Source organism: Rhea americana, unplaced genomic scaffold (assembly GCF_003343005.1).
Source record: "Rhea americana isolate MKP2758 unplaced genomic scaffold, rheAme1 scaffold_538, whole genome shotgun sequence".
Taxonomy (NCBI): Eukaryota; Metazoa; Chordata; class Aves; order Rheiformes; family Rheidae; genus Rhea; species Rhea americana.
This window is the reverse complement of record NW_028186688.1, coordinates 1-21,898: the sequence shown is the minus strand read 5'-3', so window position 1 is coordinate 21,898 and position 21,898 is coordinate 1. Positions and strand designations below refer to the sequence as shown.

The window sequence follows — 21,898 nt, the reverse complement described above, 5'->3', positions numbered from 1 at the left end:
GGGCGCCGCGCGAGGGCTGCCGGGACATGGAGTCCGCCGCGCCGCCGCCCGCGCGGGGGCGCCTGGGGGATGACGTCCTCCCGCGAGAGGCGGGGCGGACCGTCCCGCGCGACGCGCGCGCGCAGGGGCTGATGGGAAACGGTGTCACGCCGCTCCTCCCCCCCCTCCCCAAGCAACGCGAGACGTGCCGGCCGGGGCGAGACTCCGCGCGCGCGGCCTCATGGGAATTGTAGTCCCTGCCTCCGCAGGCTGTGTGAGGGGCCGGGAGGGTAAAGACGTTAGGSGAAAGCTCTCAGGAAGCGAGTCCTATCCCCGTCTCCACCTCTTCGTCACCGGAGACAGGGCGGGGGAGGCGGACAGAGCCTCCGGACTACAGATCCCAGAAGCCTTTGCGGCGTGGATCTTCCGCGCCTCCCTTCCCGCCCGCCCGCGGAGCCGCGGTGCACTGTGGGAACGGGAGCTCCAAAATGGAGAACCCCAGGGATGCTCCGGGTATGGCCGCCTTAGGCTCTCCTTCCCCTTCCCCCTCGGCCCCTGCCTCGCCGTGTCCGGCCTGGCCTGGTGCTCAGCGGCTCCCGCCTGCGGAGGGGGAGGCGGTGCGCCGCGCCCGGCCCGCCGTGTGGGTACCAGCGGAGGCCCGGCCCGCCCGGACCGAGGGTGGGGAACAGGGTCCCCCCCCGGGACGTGGCGACGGCCCCCTGCGAGAGCTGTGTCCGCTCGGGGTGGTGGCCTCTGGCGCTGATTTTGTTCCCACCTTTTTTTTTCCCCCCTAGGGAAGACCAGCAGGTGGTTTGGGGTCGCGCAGCCTAAATCGGCAAAGACGAACGTGAACATCCTTCATCAAGAAGAGCTGATAGCGCAGAAAAAGAGAGAGATTGAGGCTAGGCTGGAGCAGCAAGCAAGGCAGAACTATCTGAGCATACAACAGCTACCTCTGTTCGGAGAGTATGTGCGAATAACGGTGCTTTTAGGTTTAAGCTAAAGTGGCAGAAAACTTGCCAAATGAAATTAGATGTGCAAGTATTGCAGAGGTCTTGTACTTGGAGGCAAACACTGAGGAGGCTGAAGTTGATAATTGAATAATTACATTTTGGATTTGGCAAAACTGGAATACTTCTAGTTTAATTGATCTACCCAGGCTTGCAGTTTTTCAGATCCTAGTCATAACAGCAGTGTGCTAATAAGTATCATATTTTTAGCACAGTACTACTATGTTTTTCCTCTTCTTCCTATTTGTTATCTCTCTTAGAATCATGTCACTGTAGAAGCTCCTAAGGGTTAGCACAGTTCTCTGGTTAAATGCTTACCCAGAATTCTCAGAAGCATAGTAGCATCACAGTGCAAGTAGAAATCCTGTTTCAGTCTGGTAGCAAACAAGCCAGATGGAGAGCATGGGTAAATTGAATGATTCTTGTGCTTTCAAAAGCTAGATATATTAAGTGAGAGAGATTAGTAATCACTGGCGTTTATCTTGTTTTCTGTCCAAAATAAGTGCATCTGAGGGGACTGGGGAAGGTGTTGAATACCATTACCTGCTTTTTTTTTTCTGTTTAGAGATGAAGGTACTGAAAATGAAGCCTCTGTTTCCAACAAGTTTGTTAATGATGGCAGTTTCCTCCAGCAGTTTCTCAAGCTGCAGAAGGAAAAGTCAAGTACTGGTAGGTCAACTTCTGAGTGATCGGAGGCCGCCTTCTCTTGATGATACTGGCCTTGTATGAGCTGCCTCCCTGTATGTTCACATTAGAAACTTAGCTATGAGCTGTTGCCAATATGAGTAAATTCTGAAACAGTGATGATCCTATTTAAATTTGGATTGAAATCTTTCCTCAAGATGGTATGTGGTAGGGAGGCTTGCACTTTTATCAATAGGTGCTATAAAAACAAGTATYTGTTGTCTAGCCTGAATTTCACCTTGGAAATATCATCTTAAATTAAATTTAATCATAACAAAATTTCACTTAGTTATGTGGTCTTTACTGGACAGTGTCTTTAACTTGCTCTTCAAATAACTGCCTATTGCAGCTGTATTTCTGCTTGTTGTTATTTGTAACCTTCTGAGATTAAAACAGTAAGGATGTGCAGGAATTATTTTCCCCTCATTCTTTTCTAAGAACCTCCCCCAAGTTCTGCTAATAACTCGGCAAACACTTCTRCATCAAATGTTGGGAAGAAACCTATGCTTTTTGGGAGGCGCCCTGGTCAGGTCCTGAGCAGCATGCTGCACCAAGTCAAGAACTACTCCCATTCCAAACAGACCCCGGTCGTTAACCGCCTCAGTGTGTTTCAGTCACCAGATGAAGATGAGGAGGAAGATTATGAGCAGTGGTTGGAAATTAAAGGTAAATGACATCTTGTTCTATACTGTTTGTACAGGCTTACTTACCCTGGTATAGGGGTTGGGTGTGGGAACAGGGCTCCCTCAGTGCTTTACTATTAGCAATTGAATTTTTGTGGGGGAAGGGGAAGGAGGGGATCTTATGCCTGAACTGATATTCCTAGCGCATTCCCTGTGTGCAGGCTTTTGCATCATGAAGTATAAATTACACCATTAATGCTAGTGGACTCCTCCTATTTCCAAAGTTTTATTGTAAAAATCTCACCTTAGAGGTTCTGACTGCTTTAAAAGAGATAGAAAAGCAACGAAAAATATTGCAACATTTAACTAACCATGTTTCCCTGAATATGATAGACTAGGAAGCCAGAAGGCATATTTACTTGAAGATCTAAATTTTTCTTGTTTGCCTTAATCAGATACAAGGTATCAATTATAAAATTAGATTGGAGTTGCTTATTAAGTCTTACTAAACCTTGTGTCGTAGTTCTTTTCATTATTTGCTTAAGAAAAAGATGTCTAACTATTTCTAATGGGAATTTATAAAAGCATAATCTTAGCAAGCCTGAATGTAAATGTGAAATGCACTGCAATATAGCCTTTGGCTGCAGAGAACAAAGAGACTGTGGATCCTTAATTTACAGGTCCATGGTTCAAATTTATTCTAGGTCAGTGTGGACATCTCTGCTCCTGTGTGCTTTTTGTTCAGCACCTTGTCCAAAACATTGTTGTCCAGACAACTGTCTGTTTCGTTCCTATTGAAGGTGTCCTACATCAGATCTGCAGTCATGGTCAGTGTTAGTGGGTTCCTTTCTTGGCACAAAAAGACAAAGTGCAGCTTCTCGGAGATGGAGCAAATCCCAGAGATGAGAAGAGAGCACAAAGTGAGGGTTGAGGTAGGGCAGGTGGCAGGAGGAAGAGCCGTGTGCTCCAGCTACACCAGCTGTCTCTGGTGTCTAGATACAGAACGATGTCTTAGGACCTGGAATCTAATATTTCATGAGTAATGTGGTTATTAAAAAAAAAAAAAAAAACAACAATCCAAATTCCTGTTCCCTCCTCTTCATGTGTTTTGTGTGGAGTAGAATTGTCAGAAGCAAATTGTGTGGCAAATCGAAGTTGTACTCTAAGCTTTGGTGATCCAAATCTTAGGCTTTTCCAGGTGGGGAAAAATCTAGTCAGAACATTTAGTTTCTAGAAGGGGAGTGCAGAGACTGATGGTAACTGAGGAATTGTAATTTTGTACAGCTGTGTAAGACTGGATCCCCCATTTCATCCTCTTTCTTCCCATCCCCGTTCTACTTTTGTCTGCCTCTATGGTTCTTAGAAGTAATGTACCTGTTGCCTGTTTGGTGTGTGAGTTGAACCCCAGTACTGACAGCCTGCTTAAAGTTTTACCCCCAGAGGATGCGGAGACCCGACARGTGGTGGAAAAGCTGGCTAGGTTCGTGGCTGAAGGGGGACCAGAATTAGAGAAAGTCGCTATGGAAGATTACAAGGATAACCCAGCTTTTTCGTAAGTGTAGTAATAATTCTTGTCTTTCAAAGCAGCACACTGTCTCTTTGTTGGAGAAAAGTATTAGCTTTGTATGYGCAGATCTTAGGATGGTTTTGGTTTAATTATCCTTCAGTGAATTTGAGATCTGGTGTGAATAATTATCTTAAAGTTGGGGAAACTGAGACAGAAAGCGACACTGATGTTGCCGAGGATATGGATCAGGATTAGGAATAGAACTTGGAGATCTGGCCGTGTATCTAGCATCATCTAGCATTTGAGAATACTGAACTGGATCTCCAGGCTGTTCTGTCTCCTCTGCCATTGATATGCTGTATGGCTGTGGACATGCGATTCTCTCTTATATGAAAAGGAGAGACTGATAYACTTTTTCTCCTCAGTCAAAGGGCATGAAACATTTGGATATGAGACAGATTACAGCTAAGTGCATTTATATATGCTAAAGATTTTTATAATTCAAATTTTAAGTACATTCTGAGTAATTTATCTTATTTTTATTTAGTCTTTTGAGCTATTTACATCTCAGAGTATCAATGTTTATGTGTAGCTGATGCATATTTCCTGTCCTTTTTCCTTCATTCCCCCAACCCTCATCCTTAGGTTTTTACATGATAAGAACAGCAGAGAATTCCTTTACTACAGAAAGAAAGTGGCAGAGATAAGAAAAGAGAATCAAAGTTCTCAGGCCTCCTCTTCTGAGAAAGGTAATTAAGACTGGAATGTGGAGAATAGTCTATGAATTAGAGAAGCTGCCTGTGCCTTCTTCACTCTCTCTGTAACTGCCTGCTARGTCTGTTTCAGAAACAGTTGAGGTAGATATTTGGCTGTCAGTCTACTACCTGTAAATAAAACTTCMAAAAGTCACAAATGGAAGGAGTGACATCAAACCCTTGTGCCAAAATGATTACTTCCCACACCTGCAGCATACTATGTCGTACTCTATATACAGGCTCATGAAAGAGGTTTCTCTGGTACTCTCCAAAGTCCTTAACAAAGTGAACTAAAAGGAGAATGATTTTCCATTGTCTGTGTTCCGGAAAAATATATTTCAGTCCTGAAAATACATTGAGTAAAAGCGCTTTTTTGCAGATGTTCTTATTTGATTTGTTATCAATGAAAACAATTTCTTCATTGAACAACCCTGTTTCTGCTGCTGTTGCTTTATCTGAAGCTTTTATCTTCTGTTTGGGACATAAATCCTTGCAAATAGGGGGCTGTGGTTTCAGGTGGAGAAACAGCAAAAGTGGATGATTTGCCAACAAATAGGAATTGTGGATGCAGAACCTGATTAACTGCATTAGAACACAGGGGGTTTAGTGAGTGAGGTGTGATATGCGAGCCAGTCACTTCTAGTCCAGCCTCTGCTATAGGCCTGTTGTGTGGCCCTGGCAAATGTTTTAGCCTCTCTGTGTCAGATTCCTTTTCTGTGAAAAGGAGCATTAATGCAATTTAGCTGTCATGCTGATGATTTAACAGCTCAAACAAATCATGATTTAATAGGCTGTAGGCTGAAAGAGCTTGTTACCAGTATCAACTAACTGTAACAACAGCTTGGAAGCTAAGCAGGATTATCCATACTTTACAGGTGTGGAATATTGAAGCAAGGAAARGTTATGACTTGTCCATGGCTTATAATCATGTCTTCTGCCTCCTGGTCCTGTGCCAGGACACTGGAGTACTGGCACTGGTACTGTGCAGGTAGCAAATGTCATATAAGGCTGTCTTGGCTAAATAATGTATTTGCCTGGCTCCTTAAAAACATCAACTATGCTTGAAATATTAATGATCTGAGCCGTCTCTGTGCCTTTGGACTAAGGCTGCAATAACCACCTCTTCCTGGTGAGGATTGGGACTATTCCATGGAAAGTCTCTTCTATCCTACAACCCTCCCTTAAAATGGTGAGGAGATGCATAGTGTGACAGTAGGTACAAGTGGGATTACTATGCGGAGATGCATAGTGTGACAGTAGGTACAAGTGGGATTACTATGCGTTATTAGTTTTCCACTTTTTCTAGGACCTTGCATTTTGCCTCTGTTAACTTAAGTAGCAAATACTTTAAACTAGAGATGATTCAGAGTACTGAGGTGTAATGATATGGAAAATGGCCCGACACAAGAGGAAGAAACAGACTTCCTCTGCAGTAGAAACAAATGTCCGTCCTTGAAGACAAAAGCTGGTTTGTTGGCTAATCTGTTCTCATCTGCCTCCTTGCATAGAGGAAATTTGATGTGTGAATGGGTTCTTCTCTGGTTACAAAGTTGCTGTACCACTTTATGCAATATCGTGTCTTAGATTATAAACTCTTTGACTGTTTTTGTGTAATGTTTCTAAAAAATAAACTCGACCTTTTGCCCTTATTCTGCTCTTGGGGTTCTTAGAACAGATAGGCTTTGACAGTTGCTTGTGTGAGTTGGGCCCAGTACTGACAGCCTGCTTAAAGTTTCACCCCCAGAGGATGAAGAGACAAAGAACTTTGCTGAGAAACTGGCCAGGTTCATAGCAGATGGGGGTCCTGAGGTGGAAGCTATTGCCTTGCAGAACAACCGAGAGAACCACGCTTTCAGGTAAGGAATAAACCTGCAGCAAAGTGTACTGAGGGAAGGAAGGAGGGACGGAGAGCTTGGCTGGGYTTTTTAAGGAAAATAATAGACAAACTTGTAAATCTGAAGTTGTTACAGTGCAATTGTAGTACTGATACTCTTGCATTTCCAAGCTGTTTCTAAAATAGCTACAAACATTAATTAAGCTTCACAATTTGAACCAAGGCACAAGGAGAGAAAGCAATTTGTCCAGAACCACAAAGAGAATCAGTGTCAARACTAGGAAGAGAACAAAGAAATCTGTAGTTAACCCTGCTTGAACTAACTTGCAAGCATCTGCTCTGAGTGTTTGTAGCTGGGTTCTTTTGGATTATATTCTTTGCTTGTGCAACTCTCCCAGTTTCTTTGAAATTTCATCTGCCTGTCTTGATGTCCCTCTCTTCTACATTTTTATGCTGCTTATCACATAAAGGGTTCTTCCTGATATTGTTAYCCTTTCTTCATCATCCTGCTACAGGCTTTCCTGTTTATTTACAAAGAATGAATAYATGCTTACTTAAACTTGTACTAGAAATTGTGAAACTGGAGGCCTGTCCTGCGATCAGCTGATCAATTTGTTACCTATGCATTACCTTTTCTTCTTTTAATCTGTTTTTGTCTATTTGTTTTTGCTGTCTTAAGCACAAGTCCTGCCTGAAAGTCTGTATGAGCTCAGAACAGGTTCAGGGGCGCTCTTATGWGCATCTATTTAGCATCCAAATATATTGTTGTTCATTATTCATAGCAGATCCTGATTTGTTACAGGAATATTGTTCACTCCACAGAACYGCTTTTGCAAAGCGGTAGAGCTACCGTTCTGTTTGTTCTTTACTGTAAGATGCTCCTTTTGGCTAGTCAGGCCCAAAGCATTGTGAAATGGTGGTGGTTTTTAAAACAGGCTGTCTGATACTTCTCCTGCRAAGACAGCTTTCCCTAAAATTAATTTACATTTTTTTCCTTCTCCCCTCCTTTCTATTGCAATGTACTAGTATAATTCTAATCTTTATACTGTTCCTGCAGCTGTTCTTTTTTTTTCCCCTTTTTCTTTTCTGTGGGTCCCCAGCCACCAGTCATTCTCACTGCCGCTGTCTGATTAATTCCCTGGATTGTTCTTTACACAGCATCTTCACTAACCTGCAGGTAGCACTCCTTTACCGCTAGGTCCTCCTTTGGAAAAATCTTTCTCAGCCTATCAGATATGAATTGTTCTCTTTGAGTGTTCACTGATAGCTGTTTAATGTCTCCCTTTGGTCTCATGCATGTTTCATTTTTCTGCCCTTACAAACAATTTGGTGTGTTCTCTGGGAGTGAAGTGAGACTCACAAGCTTTATTTTGTTGCTGAAATGTTGGCATTTTTATTGGCAGCCTTCTGACCCTCTGGGGCAGTGCCCATGTGTTGTGAATATTATTAGCACATCTGTCTAATATCTGAGCTGCTTCATTATTTTCCTTTAAAAATTATTTCCTTAAAGCCCCACCTGGTCCCATGTGAGCGCAGTCAAGTTAAACACCATCTCCTGTGTTTGGATTTCATCAGACTTCCCGTAGGGAATGCCCAGTTTTGCCCTGTGTTCAGTCTTGAAGCAATTCGCTAGTACTGTTAATCAAATTGAGGGGCACAAGACAACATTTAGTGAATTTTAAAATACATCAGAGAGAAGTTTGTGTTTTCCTGTGTGTTGTGTGGGATCATAACAGCAGTAGATGTAATGGGCAACAGACCTTTTCTGTTCTCCTTGGGAGAATGTCTGCTCTCACATAAGAGATTGTATCAAGTATTAGACTGATCTTCTAAAAAGGGAAGATTGTAGAGGAGTTATGAAGAGGGGAAGTTTCTGCTTAAAATATCTAAATTGGGATGGGGGAACCCCTCCCCCCCCGAATAACACATTTGTAACAAACATGAGTGTATTTTATGTAGCTGCTAGACTGGGGACCACTCATGTTCTTCCCACAGAGACTGAGGAGTTTTATTTCAACCAAAAGGTCAGAGATCCTTATTTCTGGAAGGGATAGCAACTGAAGCAATGTTTTTTGTGTATGAAGCAGCAGGAGGAATCATGGCAAAATTAAACAGGCTKCTAGTGTCTCAGCATCTGGGTTGAGTAGAGGATGGGAGCAGTTTCTTCAGGCAGTAGTTTGGCATTTCCATTGGTAAGACCTGAATAGGGGGGTTGTTTTTGTTTTACTTCTGTGAACTGGAACCTGATGTGTTATAGAACCCTTGCAGTCTTTCCAAACATGTTCTGGAAGGCATGTGTATTCTGTGGGAGGACTGCGTTTCTAGGGATGTATCGTGATATTTTTTAGTACTGTGTGTTTATTTGGCACCATAAATACTTGTGGTTCACTTATGAATGGGAAATATGCTTCCTAATCCCAAGTGCTTGCAGTCTACCTAGCACAAGCACGCACAGTCCTGCATTGCACAGGCATATACACAGGATGGTGCTGGAGAGTAAGAAAGTGTGTGGGAAGGCTGATTTTGCAAGCACAAATTATAGTAAAGCCCTGAACAATTTGTGGTATAGGTCAACCCTTGGATATGACTTGGCTTACATACAAACCTTTTTTTTTCATTAGGTTTTTATATGAGCCAAACAGCAAAGGCTACAAGTATTACCGGCAGAAACTGGAGGAGTTCCGTAAGGCCAAAACCAGCTCTGTGTGCGCCCCCTTGCATCTAGAATCCAGTCTGAAAAGGAAGACCATTCCAGAGGCGTCACCATCACCRTCATGCTTATCGTCCTTGCCACCGTCCTTGCCCTCACCCTTGCCCTCACAGTCACCATCATCCTCTTTGACTCCATCTAATCAAACAGCTACAACTACTGATACAACAACAACAACAGCAACAACAACAACAGCAGCAGCAGCAGAAGCGACAACAGCTACAGCTGCTGCTACTGCAACAGCTACTGCCACAGGCACTACTAAAAAGAAGCGGAAGAGCAGGTGGGGGCCAGAGGAGGACAAGGTTGAATTGCCTCTCCCACAGCTTGTTCAGCAGCAGTTGGATTCTTCTCCTTCCCCACTTTCAGGTTAGTGGGCTTGTATAGTATGTTGATAGCTATTTTTTCTTTGGGAATGAGTTCTGCCTTGGCCCAGCTGGCTGTGTAAACCAGAAACCCAGTAAGTCTATCTCTTCTTGTAATCTCCTCGGTCACCAGCCCCCTATCTTTAAGCCCAGTCTAGCAGCTAACTCTCCCTGTGTGGAAACSCAGATAAACCACTTTATCTTGCTGACACCAGGGACTGGATCTTATCGTTCTTCAGCTATCTCTAAAACCCTGCTGGGCTATAGCTCATTAGAGCCTCAGCCTGTATGCTATTTAGAGCTATTTCACTTCAGGAAGGGACTGTCAGAAAATAAATATCAAAGGCTGMCTGTGCTCATTCCCCTTGGTAGATTAAAATCCCTGGGCAGTGTTTCCATTTTATTTTTACTGATCAGAAGGCTAAATAGGAGTAGTTGTTCCCTAGGTGCTGGGGGGACACAAGTGTAACTTCCCGTTCAAATTTTCACCCATTTCAATTCATTTGATTATGGTCAGGGTTCATAGTGCTCATCCAGTGTTGAGGCTGATGCCCCTATGACTTCATCTGCCAAGTTCACCCAGGGGATGCGGCTCAGTTTGAGTATAGGAAGATAATTCTTCCATTCTAGGTATTTCCAGTGGAGGTTGAACTCTTGTGGCCTATCAGTGCATGTGCATATAGGTAATCAGGTAGACAGATGCATACAAAAACTGAGTCATCCAGTGACAACAGGTGAGTGCAGGCATTTAACAGGGCATATTTGAATCCTTTGCCCAGTTAGTGTGGTATAGGGAAAGGATGTGAAAGAGAGAAAGAAAAGTCACAAGAGAAGCTAGTTGGTGTTGGCATGCTGAGAGAATTCATGATATGAGGCTAGAGTCACTGGAGAAGTAATAAATACCTGTCTCAGTAAAGACTTCTTTCAAAAAGCAGTAGCAGAACAGAAGTGGGATGAGTAATATAAAACAAGGTATAATTTTCTGAGCTGCAGGATGAGATCACAGATAATTCTCAACATATGGTCAGCCTGTAGAATATTTTGCTCCAAGTCAGTGGGTCTTYGGCTCTGCTTGGATTTTAGAGGAGATAATTGCTCAAACATTGATAGCTTTGTTAAGCTTGGATAAGATGTATGGTTGTCTGTATATGCTCTGGCATCTGATTGCTGCAGAGGTCAGAAAGGAAGGAAGGACCGTCTCCTCATGCAGCACTTCAAATGTAGGTGAGGAGAAGTTTCTGKGTAGTTTTGAAGCTCTATTTACTGATCATACCCTTTATATATAGAAGTCTTGTCCATACATCTCGCTTGTATGTACAAGACAGTATGCCAACCTGGATGCCCCATCTGTTTGACCCTGAACTGCTGCTCCTAGTAAGCCAGAAATCAGATGCAAAGGTCTTCCCTCATTTTGTATATCTAGAGGGTTTTTCTTTTTTCTTTCCCTCTTTGCAGACAGAGATGAAGCTTAGATGCTGAAGCAGGGCAGGCACTATCAAAACAAGTATAGAATTTCATCTTAATGCCCCCTGCTGCAGTGGGGGGTTGCAAGGCTATCCATGTGCTCATTCCAGCATGCTTCCTGCTGAAAATCTCCCCTGGTGCTTCCTTTTAGCCTCCCCTTAATTAGACAGGGACATGCTAGCTGTGTTCGTGCTCACTTTCTACAGGGCTTTGTGTCAAGTAGAAGAAAAGGACAGCAAACAATTTGCCAGGCATAACAAATCAACCATTAATGCGCTGTTAATACTCTGCAGGGAGAAGGTTTATTTCATTGGTTCAGATCAACTAATCCCTTTTTAGAACTAACATCTTCAACCTGACAGGTGAACAGAATGCTAAATTACACCACTGGTCCTGTGGAAGGTTAGAGTTGAACATTGTGCTTTGGTTCCTAAATGTCTGTGTCTTAGCCCTATATTCTTAGSAAATTTTGGGGATTTAGTGGAGGACTGTTCTCATTCTTCTCCTGTCTACTCATAGTAATAAATCAGTATCATACAGAGGAGAAAGAGTAGCCCTTTAGGACATAAACAAGACTCTTAAATTTATTGATGTTGTCTGAAAAGTTAAATAGAACAGGGATATTATGATAGTGAATTTCATGGACTAATGGAAAATTAAGGGATATCATTAAAATATTTTGAGACTTAATACTTGAGTTGGGTCTGATTTGTTTTGATTGAATATGGTTTTCAGACTATAAAGCAAAAAATCAGACTTTTCTGTACTGTAATTTCTCCTGTTGTCCTTAGGGGACATTCACTCCTGTTGTAAGAAGCTCTTCTTTAGGCATGTGGGTAAGGGATAAACCTTCAAATATTCTTCTGCCAATGCTGCAGATAGACTGCACCATTAACCCTGTAAGCAAAGCTGATGTCATTCAAGAAAAAAATATATATCGCRAAACAACAGCTCTTTTTCCTAGGCCTACTGAACATGAGACTGAGAAGCAAATCCTTATCTTTTGCATAGTGTTTTCCTGGTRCTACCTTACTGTAATGAACTTAAATCTTATTATCCATTTTTATGTAAATACATTGACTAGTGTTACTTGTGAATAGACTTTTCTAACTTTAGATGTGACTTGAGGTGGAGCTTTGCTCTTTCTGTCAGCTTTTCCTGGATGTACTTTTGTATGTTTGGCCAAGACTACAAAACACCCACTAGAGCTAAATTTCTGCAGTGATYGTTTCAACATTTTCTAATTATAATGTCTGCAGGTACCATACGAGTCAGACAAGCCAAATGTAGTTTCAGCGCAAGAAGGAGCAGTGGCTTATATTTTCTCAAATGTAAAAAATGATGCCACAGCCTTACCTCTCTCCTTTAAGGTTGTTATATATGCTGGCAAGCCACCAGTTAGTGGGGCCTCTTGAACCATGCCTGGCTCTTAGCCTGCGTGTTTATGCAATTCAGAACTAAGCCAAAGAGCTGCTGACCTCTGTGAAGGGCAAAGAGTCTTCCTCAGTGCATTCAAAGAAAGCTTTCCCATGCCTGGAGAAAGGAGATGAATCTGTAGCTAGGGCTAGTGCTCAAGTGCCCCCATCTCACATAACTTTTGGGACGAGATTATTTGCTGCAAGTTTTACGTGAAATACCTCTAGCATGTTTATTAATGCTATCTCCAAATCTCAYTGCTCTTTGTGAGACAGGAATCAGGCTTTTTATCAATAATGGATAGATTTATTTTTCTATTTGCTGTTATTTCTTGGGAGCTGAAGTGCATTTCCTAGCACCAGGCCTGGTGTAATGCTGCTTATTGCTTCGCTTCTCTCAGAAAACCTCTTGCAGTGTTTTACATAACTCTTCCTGCAGAGCTGACTCCTGGTGCTGGTGTGAACGTGCTGAGGCTTTAGCTGTGTGAGGGAGGGATGATGCACCGTTTTATGTTCTCCTTAGGAGGCCAGAGTTTAAGGAAGCCGCTCTCCAATCATAACATGCTTGRCCAAAAGCATGTTGGAAAGGAGGGGAGATATGAGTGCTCAGATCAATTGCCCYGAGGGAGAATAAGACTAAGGGAGAAGACAACCCCTGAGGCCTAATTAGCATGCTGCATAGACGTTTGGTGTCATGAACAATGATCCTGTTATTATTGGGCTTCATAATTAATAGATAATGAATAATTAATGAAGCATCATTTAGCTGTAGCCTGGACTTAAATTCAAACTGAGGCTTTTGCAGTCATTAGAAAGAAATCCTTTTCTTTGTATTGAAAAATGCAATACAATTTCAAGTGCGGTTTTGTGTCTTCTTCTAATCCCTTAAATATTTAATTGTTGGGATGCTAACTATGAGGTGCTTTAGAGGGGAACTGTCATSCTGCTAGATAGATATCTAACAGATACAGATTTGCAAGGCGTTCTTCATTATAAATCTCTTTTTTTGCAGCTTCAGCAATGTTCCTATTATTCTTTTTCATGGTGTATCAATTAAAAATGAGTGTGGGGGGGGAGGGTTTGTTTTGTTTTTTTAACTTGACCCCTGAATGCAAAATGCCATCACTTTAAACCAGCAGGTTCCCTACCCAGGTAATCTTAATTTCAAGCCTTATCTGATACAGCAGCAACATCATTCCAAAGCAGGAGCTTCCAAATCTGCCTCTGCAGGAAAAGACAGATACATCAATAGGATTCTCAAGCTGAGACTTAAAATTCTCCCTCTTTGAAAGGAGGACTCAACATCCCTGGCAATGTTGTTCTTGAGTCTGTAGACCAGAAACTAAAATCTCCTTGGGGAATGATAACTTTCAAAGAAGCATAATRCTCATGTCTTTATTTTAATATGGTCATTTGCTTTTCATTTTGAATGAAGTTGCTGTTTATATAGTAATCAGCATACGCTTACGTGCACAGATTGGACAATATGCTGACAGGCTCAGATAAGGTTCTGACTTGATTCTGAATAATTAAGTATCAGTCTTTGCAATGACTAGGGGTCCATAAGGAGGCCTCGTGAGGAGAATTAAGATGAAAGGAGAAATGGTTTGTAAGCATGGATGATGGGTATAGCAGATTGTCATGCAGCCTGACCTCATAGGATGTGAGACATAAGTTGTGAATCCACTAACAGCATGTAAGCAGAACCTTGAACCAGAATAAGGGAATGCTCTGAGCTAACGGCAGGAGCAGTGAGCCCTGGTGGCTTTCCTGTTCCTGTGATTCCCTAAATTCTACCAGATCRCTGTTTTTTCAGTTAACTGTCTTAATGCTGGACCTATGAAATGAATGTGAAACTTTGAGGGGATCTTGAGATATAACCATAACTAAAGTGTCAATCTCTGATGTCAGCAGGTGTCTCASATCTTTGAAAAATTTTTAACATGTGCTTATTTCAGTTCAGGACCTCAAGGGTCTTGGTTATGAAAAAGGGAAACCAGTTGGTTTAGTGGGTGTGACGGAGCTCTCAGAAGCCCAGAAGAAGCAGCTGAAGGAGCAGCAGGAGGTAATGTCCTGAACTGATTTCCAAGTTCRTATGTATACTAGCAGTGCAGCATGGCTGAGTTATATGGAAAAATAGAGGAGATAGCAAAGAAATTTTCCCTGTGGCCCAACAAATAAATCTCTAGGATTTGTGCTGAATGCCTAACAATCATGTGATGCTGCAGTCAGCAGAAATATCTTACAGGACTTCGGGGGATATGAATTAAGCCAGCCAATTGCTGTCCTACCATACTAAATCCTAAAGTCTATAAGGTGTGTTGTGTCACATCTGCAGCTGTTTATGTGCTGCTTTAGAAGCAGGGAGAAAGTGGGTGGCTATATGCAAGCTTTGGTAGAAAGAGCAGAATTGGCTTTTGCTGGGACACGGGCAGTTTTAAAGTATGTGAGAATGATCAGTTGGCAGCTGTCCTCAGTGTCAATCTCAAGATGCCTCTTGGAGGAACTGGTGCATAATACTCCTGTTTAATCTGAGAGGAGAGCTGATCAGACCAAGCAACAGCACTGCCTGTGGGGATTTGTGTTGTCGTACCTGCAATACAGAGTACAGGTTAAGGAAGGTGTGGGCTGTGCTGGAGAATTCTACAGGCCTCTGTGGCAGACCCTGCTGCCTATAAACTGGCTGTCTGAGTGGGCCGTTGCTTCTCTTCCCTTAGATGCAGCAGATGTATGATATGATCATGAAACACAAGCGAGCCATGCAGGAGATGCAGATGATGTGGGAAAAGGCAATTCAGCAGCACCAGCATGGCTATGACAGCGATGAAGAGGTAGACAGTGAACTGGGGACATGGGAGCATCAGCTTCGACGCATGGAGATGGACAAGACGCGAGGTGTGTGGAGACCTGCCACACAAACTCTCACTTACTCTGCTGTTGCACAGAGGCCTCCAGAAGGAGGCATCTGAGATCGTGTTGTCACGGTGGAGTCACAGTCACCTTTTCATTGGTCTATGCCTCGTTTCCCTCTGTTTTTTTTTCCTTTTTTTTCTTTCTTTTTTTTTTTCTTTCTAATACCCACCCATTCCTGTGAGGCTTTATACCTCACAAAGCCCTCTGAAATCTCAAGTTGAAGAACATTGCAGTATTGCTGTTTTCTCTCCTCCATGTCTTGGGCAGAGTGGGCTGAGCAGCTGACCCAGATGGGCAGAGGGAAACATTTCATCGGAGACTTTCTTCCACCTGATGAGCTGGAGAAATTCATGGAGACTTTCAAGGCATTGAAGGTGAAATAGYGGAGATTTCTTAGAACACAGTGGCAGTGCTTCAGACTTGCTCAGTAGCCATGAGGAAAAGACCTCAAGCATATTCAGCCCCTTCCACAGTAGTTGTTTACCTTGGAGCTTTGAGCTGCTTCTGGATGTCCTGATGGTGGTAGCTCTGTTACCTCCTCTGTAGGAAGTAAAGAGTTAGTTTTCTGCTCTTTGCAGAGAAAGAGCTGTAGCAAATTAGAGAACAGACTATTGGGACAGGATTTGGGGGGGAGAGGAGGGTTGGTTGAAATTATAGACAAACCTCTCAAACTGCCTGCCATGTGTTTGCTGTTGTGGTTTAGGATAAGTGGTTGTTGCTGCCAAGCAAGGAAAATTTGAATTTTTGTCCAGACAGTTGCAGTAAAATATAAAGCCTACAAAAAGCTTATACAAAGCTCTTCATACCTGCCAACTCTTCATAAACTGTAGAATTTCTTGATGCTGGCATCCCTGATAATGTTTTCTTGTTACCAGCATGGGGTCTGAGGTTCCCTGGAGATCTTGGTTTAAATAAGAACTGTATCTGAAGCTTGAGCAACTTTAAATTCAGAGCTGAATATTTCTCAGCTTAATCTCATGGTAGCATTTGCTGCTGCTTGCAGATTATGTTATAAAGCTTGTTTGGCTGTGCAGTGCTTTATCACTTACCTGTTTTCTTCTCTGTGGTGGAGCAGAAATGGAATCCCAAGAAGTCATGCTAGTTATTAACTCTTTGCCAGACCATCCAGCCACTTCCAGCAGCTTAAGTTGATTTTTTTTTTCTTCCTCCCCCTTCTCTGATCCACAGAGATACATGTATATATACATATGCAAATTAATCAACACTGCCTTTTGTCTCTGTGCAGGAAGGCCGTGAGCCAGATTATTCTGAATATAAAGAGTTCAAACTGACCGTGGAAAATATAGGTTATCAAATGCTGATGAAGATGGGCTGGAAGGAAGGCGAGGGACTTGGCTTGGATGGACAGGGGATTAAAAATCCAGTCAGCAAGTAAGCAGAGTTCTTCCACTATTGATCTGTTCCTTTTCTCTTAGGCCAATAATTGATGCTCCTTGGAAAGAACTGCAATGAATGTGACTGCAATTCATCACTTGAACAGAATATACAATCTTTACAGCAAAGGAGAAAAATCATTTATTTGTTCCCTCCCCCTACTCCCCAAAAGAATCAGGTTTGTTACTTTACTTCAGGCAGGTATGATCTGAGCCAAGAGTATTTTGGTTCTACTTTCAATTTGCATGGTATATTCTTCTGAGAGGTGCCTTCTGTGCCTCACTTTCACCATCTGTAAGACGGAGGTGATACTTGTCTGACACAGGGAATGTGAGCATTAAGTTGTGCCTTTAAAGTGACAGATTTATTTAAATATTGAAGAACAGACCTTTTGCAGCTGGAGTGCTCTTAATGCCTGCTCATTAGTTCCTGGTGTACTGTGTATGGAAAGGCATTTACTGGTATATGATATTGCAAGACTTGTTTGAAAGATATTTTACCCCATATTTAAGAGCTCTGACTGTGATCATGCAACTCTTCTGACATCAGTCTGTTATACAGAAGTTTTCTGATTTGATCACATTTTGCATATAATAAAATTTTATGTATGTGAGTTCCATCCAAAAATAGATTAGCATTTTTTTAGATGGATCATCTGTTGTTAGCATATGCTGAACTTCAAAACCAAGTATTGGTGATAGGAAGTAACTCTGAATTGTTTTTAGCATTAGATCCTTTTATGTAAAGCAATTGTTTGTTTACTGCACAATACAGGGTATTTCTATAAAGCACTTTTCTGCTTTCTTGTGAAGATTTCTCTGCTAATATGCTTATTTGCTCAAATAAGACCTGTGATAAAAGATTGCTGTGATCAAAAAAGTGAAGCTTGCAAACAGTAGAAGGAAGGCAGTTCTTGCCCATTACAGGATTGARCAAGGGTTGTGATTTGCTAGGGTTCAAACATCTCTGATGTTCTAAGGTGTCTAATGCACACAGAAAACAAGTGTTTCCACTTCTGGACTATTCTGGAGTGAAGGCATGGGAGGAGGCACTTCGTTTTACATTCTGTCTGTCTCCAATCAGCGAGATACAAATCAGTGCCTTTGGTTGCCAAAGGTTAATCCAACAGTCAGAACATGGTTCAGCAGGGAGGCATTCAAAGCATAGGCTGTATTCCTGTACCAGAGYTAGAAGGTTAAGCAAATATATGTTGACACTATTACTTCTATCTAACAGTAGCGAGTGTCATTGTTTTGGAAGGGCAAGGTAGAAACGTGRCAACTGCAATAAGTCGCTCACTATCAGCTGTCTCTCCTGATGCAATGCGGTCCATGTGATGGTGATGTCCAGTGCTCCCCGGTTCTTGTTCTCTGAGCTCTGGATGCAGGAGGCAGCAGGTATTTCTGGTGAACAGGAAGTTGATCTGTCACTCTTGTTTACTGAGGAGGCTTTGTTCCCCCTTTTCAAACAGGGGAACYACTGCTGTGGATGGAGCTGGTTTTGGCATTGATCGTCCAGCCGAGCTAACCAAGGAGGATGATGAGTATGAGGCATTCCGTAAAAGAATGATGCTGGCCTACCGGTTCCGACCAAATCCATTGGTATGGTGGTCCCTAAACCAGACTAAATTCACTGACGCTTCTGTGCATATCCTTACTAGGAATGGGAGTGTTTCTGGTGCTTAGCCAAGAAAGCAAATGCCCTGAAAGTTTCTCTTYAATATTGTTTTCATATTGAATCAAATCTTCATTACCAAAACATCCTTGGGTACTCAGTTTTCCTTGCTATGCTTTTTTAGGAAAGCTTATGCTTTAAGATTGATGTGGTACTTACCAAGTAAAAACACTACCTGCAAAGGAAGCTGATGGGTTATCCTTGAATCCTAGCTTTTTTTTTTTTTTGAATAATCACTTTCCTAATTGCAAAAGGTTTGCAATAGCCGGTGTTATGTTCAGCATGCCAACAGGCCTGGGAAGCTACATTTATAATTTTTGATAGGAAATCTCAGATTTCACTGTCAGAAATGTTGCGTTTCAGTGGTGCTGTCAGTTATTAAGCTGAAATGCTCRTTGTTCTGTGAAGATAGCAATTTTGACTAACTTTTTTTCTTGTTTTTTCCCCCACAGAACAATCCACGACGACCTTACTACTGATAGCATTTTTGGGACAGCGTATTTTCCAGTTGTAATTTTACTGTGAAATGTTATGAAATTGCATTATCATTCTCTTATTTACTAATATTGTAAAACTTACTGAATTCACAGTACCATCCTTCACCCAGAAGAAAGGCCTGCCAGCCCACTCACAGCACACTTGAGTGTCATGACAACTGTGTTGTAACACAGCCTGGATGGTATTCAGAAAAGAAAAAAGGAGCAGGTGACAATGGAGATTTTTATTCGGTGTCCTGCTGAGTGGAAGGGTAGCACCAAAGATACCAATAGGAATAGTTCAGGGACTCTGTTCGTTATAGCTCAGTGCCATGTTACTTATCAAGGAATGCTTTTGCATAATGACAGATCCATCTGTTCAGATAGGCAGCTTCTGCTGCCCTGTCTTTGTTTTTTATTCAACCTGACTTCTGGGGCTATTGTTTCGTCTTTATTCCTTGAAGAACTGGGTTCTGATGGTGTCATGAAGTCAGAAGTCTCGAGTCTGACCTCCAGCTGACATTGCAAAACCAGTGCCTAGTTGTTATACCTCTGACCTGTGGAAGTCAAGGTGTGGATTGGAGCGTGGCTGCAAGGACTGAGGTACCCAGGGGAAGCTCATTCAACTTCAGAGGCAACAGCCTCTTGCTTTCTTGAACACTAAGTTCACCCACAGCTTCCTAGAAAAACRAGAGTTGCTAACGCTTTCCGTGGATGTGGGTGATGAAGAACCAAGCCTTCGAACGCAGATTATCAAAGGCAGTTTGGACTATGTTGTCATATTAAAACACCTCTGCAACTATAAGTTTTCTTCATTGAGTCTGTAAATAAAATAAAACTCATTTGTTCGTTAATTTTTTTTTTTAATCACTGAATCATTGGGAAAAGTGATCTTGCCATAGGATTTCATAGGCCAAGAGACTGCTCTAGTTCTCTTTCCTTCCCAATATCTTGGAGGAAAGTTTGTGTGTTTTCTAAACATTTGTTTTTCCTCAGTCCACATACCAAGATCTTGCTACGTGACATGTGTTTCTTTTGTGAACTTTTCTGAACAASCTAGAGTAAATGGCTTGGCTTTCAATAAAAATATTCAAAACAGTAACTTCAGCAGGGGGTCATTTTAAGAAAATCATRATGTGTAAGCACCTTGCAGAATGTAAGGTATGCAATAGGCCCGGGCAGTGCATGGGCTGCACTGGCATTTCTGTGGCTAGTCAGAGCCTCGGAGATGATCATAAAGCGTTGGGAAATAAAGATAAGAAAACTGGCAGGACTTCAGTATGGTCACTTAYGGTGCTTTCTGGTAAGTTAGGAAACCAGTCCATTTGGGTTTCTGCCTGTGGGGGGTGGTGCTGCTCTGGTCTTAGTTCCAGTTTGCCTTGCAGGTTGTTGCTGGAGACGGGAGGGCTCCGGGACTAAAGCTGAGCTGTTCGTGTCCCACCGCTTGGGTTTTGTGAAGGTAGAGGCGTACGAGCGAGAGGCGTTTTCCCAATCGCTTTTTACTCCACACACATGTAGTAATGCATCCTGTTAGCACAGGCGGTGACCTGGTCACAGCATGACCTAGAAGGCAGGGTAAGTGCTACCGGACGGGTTTTCTCTTATTATTGATTGGCTCTTTAAAGATAAATCTAATGCAGCGGTTGCCGTGTGCTTGGTTAATGTCGTGTTGGCAAAAATTTTTTATTCCTTTGTTTCAACACAGGGGCCTGGATGTTCCTGAGCCCCTTTCATTTTGATAACCTGTGGAGACCATRCTCATCAATATGTGCTTTTCTGTGCTCCGTTTTCCTTACGAAGGCAGTGTAAATAATGCAATATTCCATCTACGCTGCCGCTGACAGAGGGAACTGGAGGTCAGCTCTGCAGAAACTCAGCAGGCCGCCTACAACAGTCCTTTTTCTTTCCTTCATCATCCACAAAGCAGGGATTTAGTCTTCAGAAACCCCATCAAACAGCTGGCTGCTGCGGCATGCCCAGAAGGTCACCGAATTTGGACTGTTTTGGATCGAAGAGTAAATTCCAGGTTCCTGGCGCCCGCYGTGAGAGCGGCTTGCCAGCCGCCCGGTCTGCGCGGGCGACGGAGCACGAGCGCCCTTGCTGACCGCGGCCGCAGCGATACGGCCCGGGGGGGGGGAGCGCTGGGGCCGCCTCGCTGGGCAGAGGTAAACAGGCTGGGATTTGTTTGTTTTGAGTGGCTGCTGAAAGAGCAGGAAATGTTTCTTACTCGAGCGTAAGGGTAAAGGACGTTTCTGCAGGGCTCGCCCACCTGCCTCCGCTTTGGTTGGGCAGTGCTGCAGCCTGAAATGAAACCCCGTTGCTGCGCACGCTGTGCAGGTGGAGAGTACCTGCGCCGGGGTGCTCGTTAACGGAGCGAAAGCGGCCACGGGGAGGTTCTGAAGTGACGTTTTTAGAGGGTTGGATGTCTCAGACGGTTTGAAAGTTACTGCCTCAGACGGGCCCGCGTTACCCGGGTTCGCCCCTTCGCTCGCACGGGTTTCGTGCTGCGTTTCGCAGAGCCGTCTGCCCCGCGCGAGCTGCGGCGCGAAGGAAGGGTGAACGAGCCCCGGGCAAAGTGCGGGGCTGCCGGTCCTGCGCGCGGACTCTGAGGCAACAGGGCAAAAGAGGGGCACAGCGGCTCGTCCGCGGCGGCTTTGCGCGCGAGGTGCAAGGTTGAGCGGCGGCGGCTCGGGTCTGCTGCGCGCAGCCGCGTCGCTGCAGAGGCTTCGCGCGCGGGCCCGCGGCGTACCGCTGCGCCAGGGCTCTCCCCAGGAGGGGAGAGAGCGGAGGAGGTCAGGGTAGCGCTGGCTTCTCCGCCGGACTCGGAGACCCTGAAACTCCTGCTTTCTGCTCCGTGCAATTCRTCACTAAAGGCACGGATGAAGTGTCGCCTTTGGTCAGCTTCTGCCCTTCTCCCTCCCCCTCGCAGAGCGGAAGAGGGATGCCCTCTCGGCTCTTCTAAGTACTTGCAGTTTCCAGAGCGAGTTGGAGGGGAAAAGCCCACCCCGGTCCCCGAGCAAGGGGCGCTCCCGCTGGAGCGCTGCCTTCTTCCCCGCGGCAGCAGCTCGGCCCGCGCAGCGGAGACGTGGGCACC

At 43.7% G+C, this 21,898-nt stretch overlaps 1 protein-coding gene across 2 annotated transcripts; it reads left to right on the top strand.

Moving 5' to 3' along the window:
* Positions 1–407: 407 nt before the first annotated feature.
* Positions 408–19,155, top strand: SUGP1 (SURP and G-patch domain containing 1). Of its 2 annotated transcripts, XM_085318466.1 has the most exons (14): positions 408–492; positions 774–945; positions 1,555–1,658; positions 2,112–2,339; positions 3,725–3,848; positions 4,449–4,552; positions 6,291–6,414; positions 9,014–9,471; positions 14,305–14,411; positions 15,064–15,241; positions 15,527–15,633; positions 16,506–16,651; positions 18,126–18,255; positions 18,781–19,155. In XM_085318466.1, the coding sequence occupies exons 1-14, from the start codon at positions 468–470 to the stop codon at positions 18,805–18,807; spliced, it is 2,034 nt and encodes a 677-aa protein (XP_085174592.1). In that variant the 5' UTR covers positions 408–467; the 3' UTR covers positions 18,808–19,155. The 2 variants fall into 2 exon arrangements, with proteins under 2 accessions (XP_085174592.1, XP_085174593.1); XM_085318467.1 differs by lacking the exons at positions 16,506–16,651; positions 18,126–18,255; positions 18,781–19,155 and adding an exon at positions 16,696–17,203.
* The last annotated feature ends 2,743 nt before the right edge of the window (positions 19,156–21,898 follow it).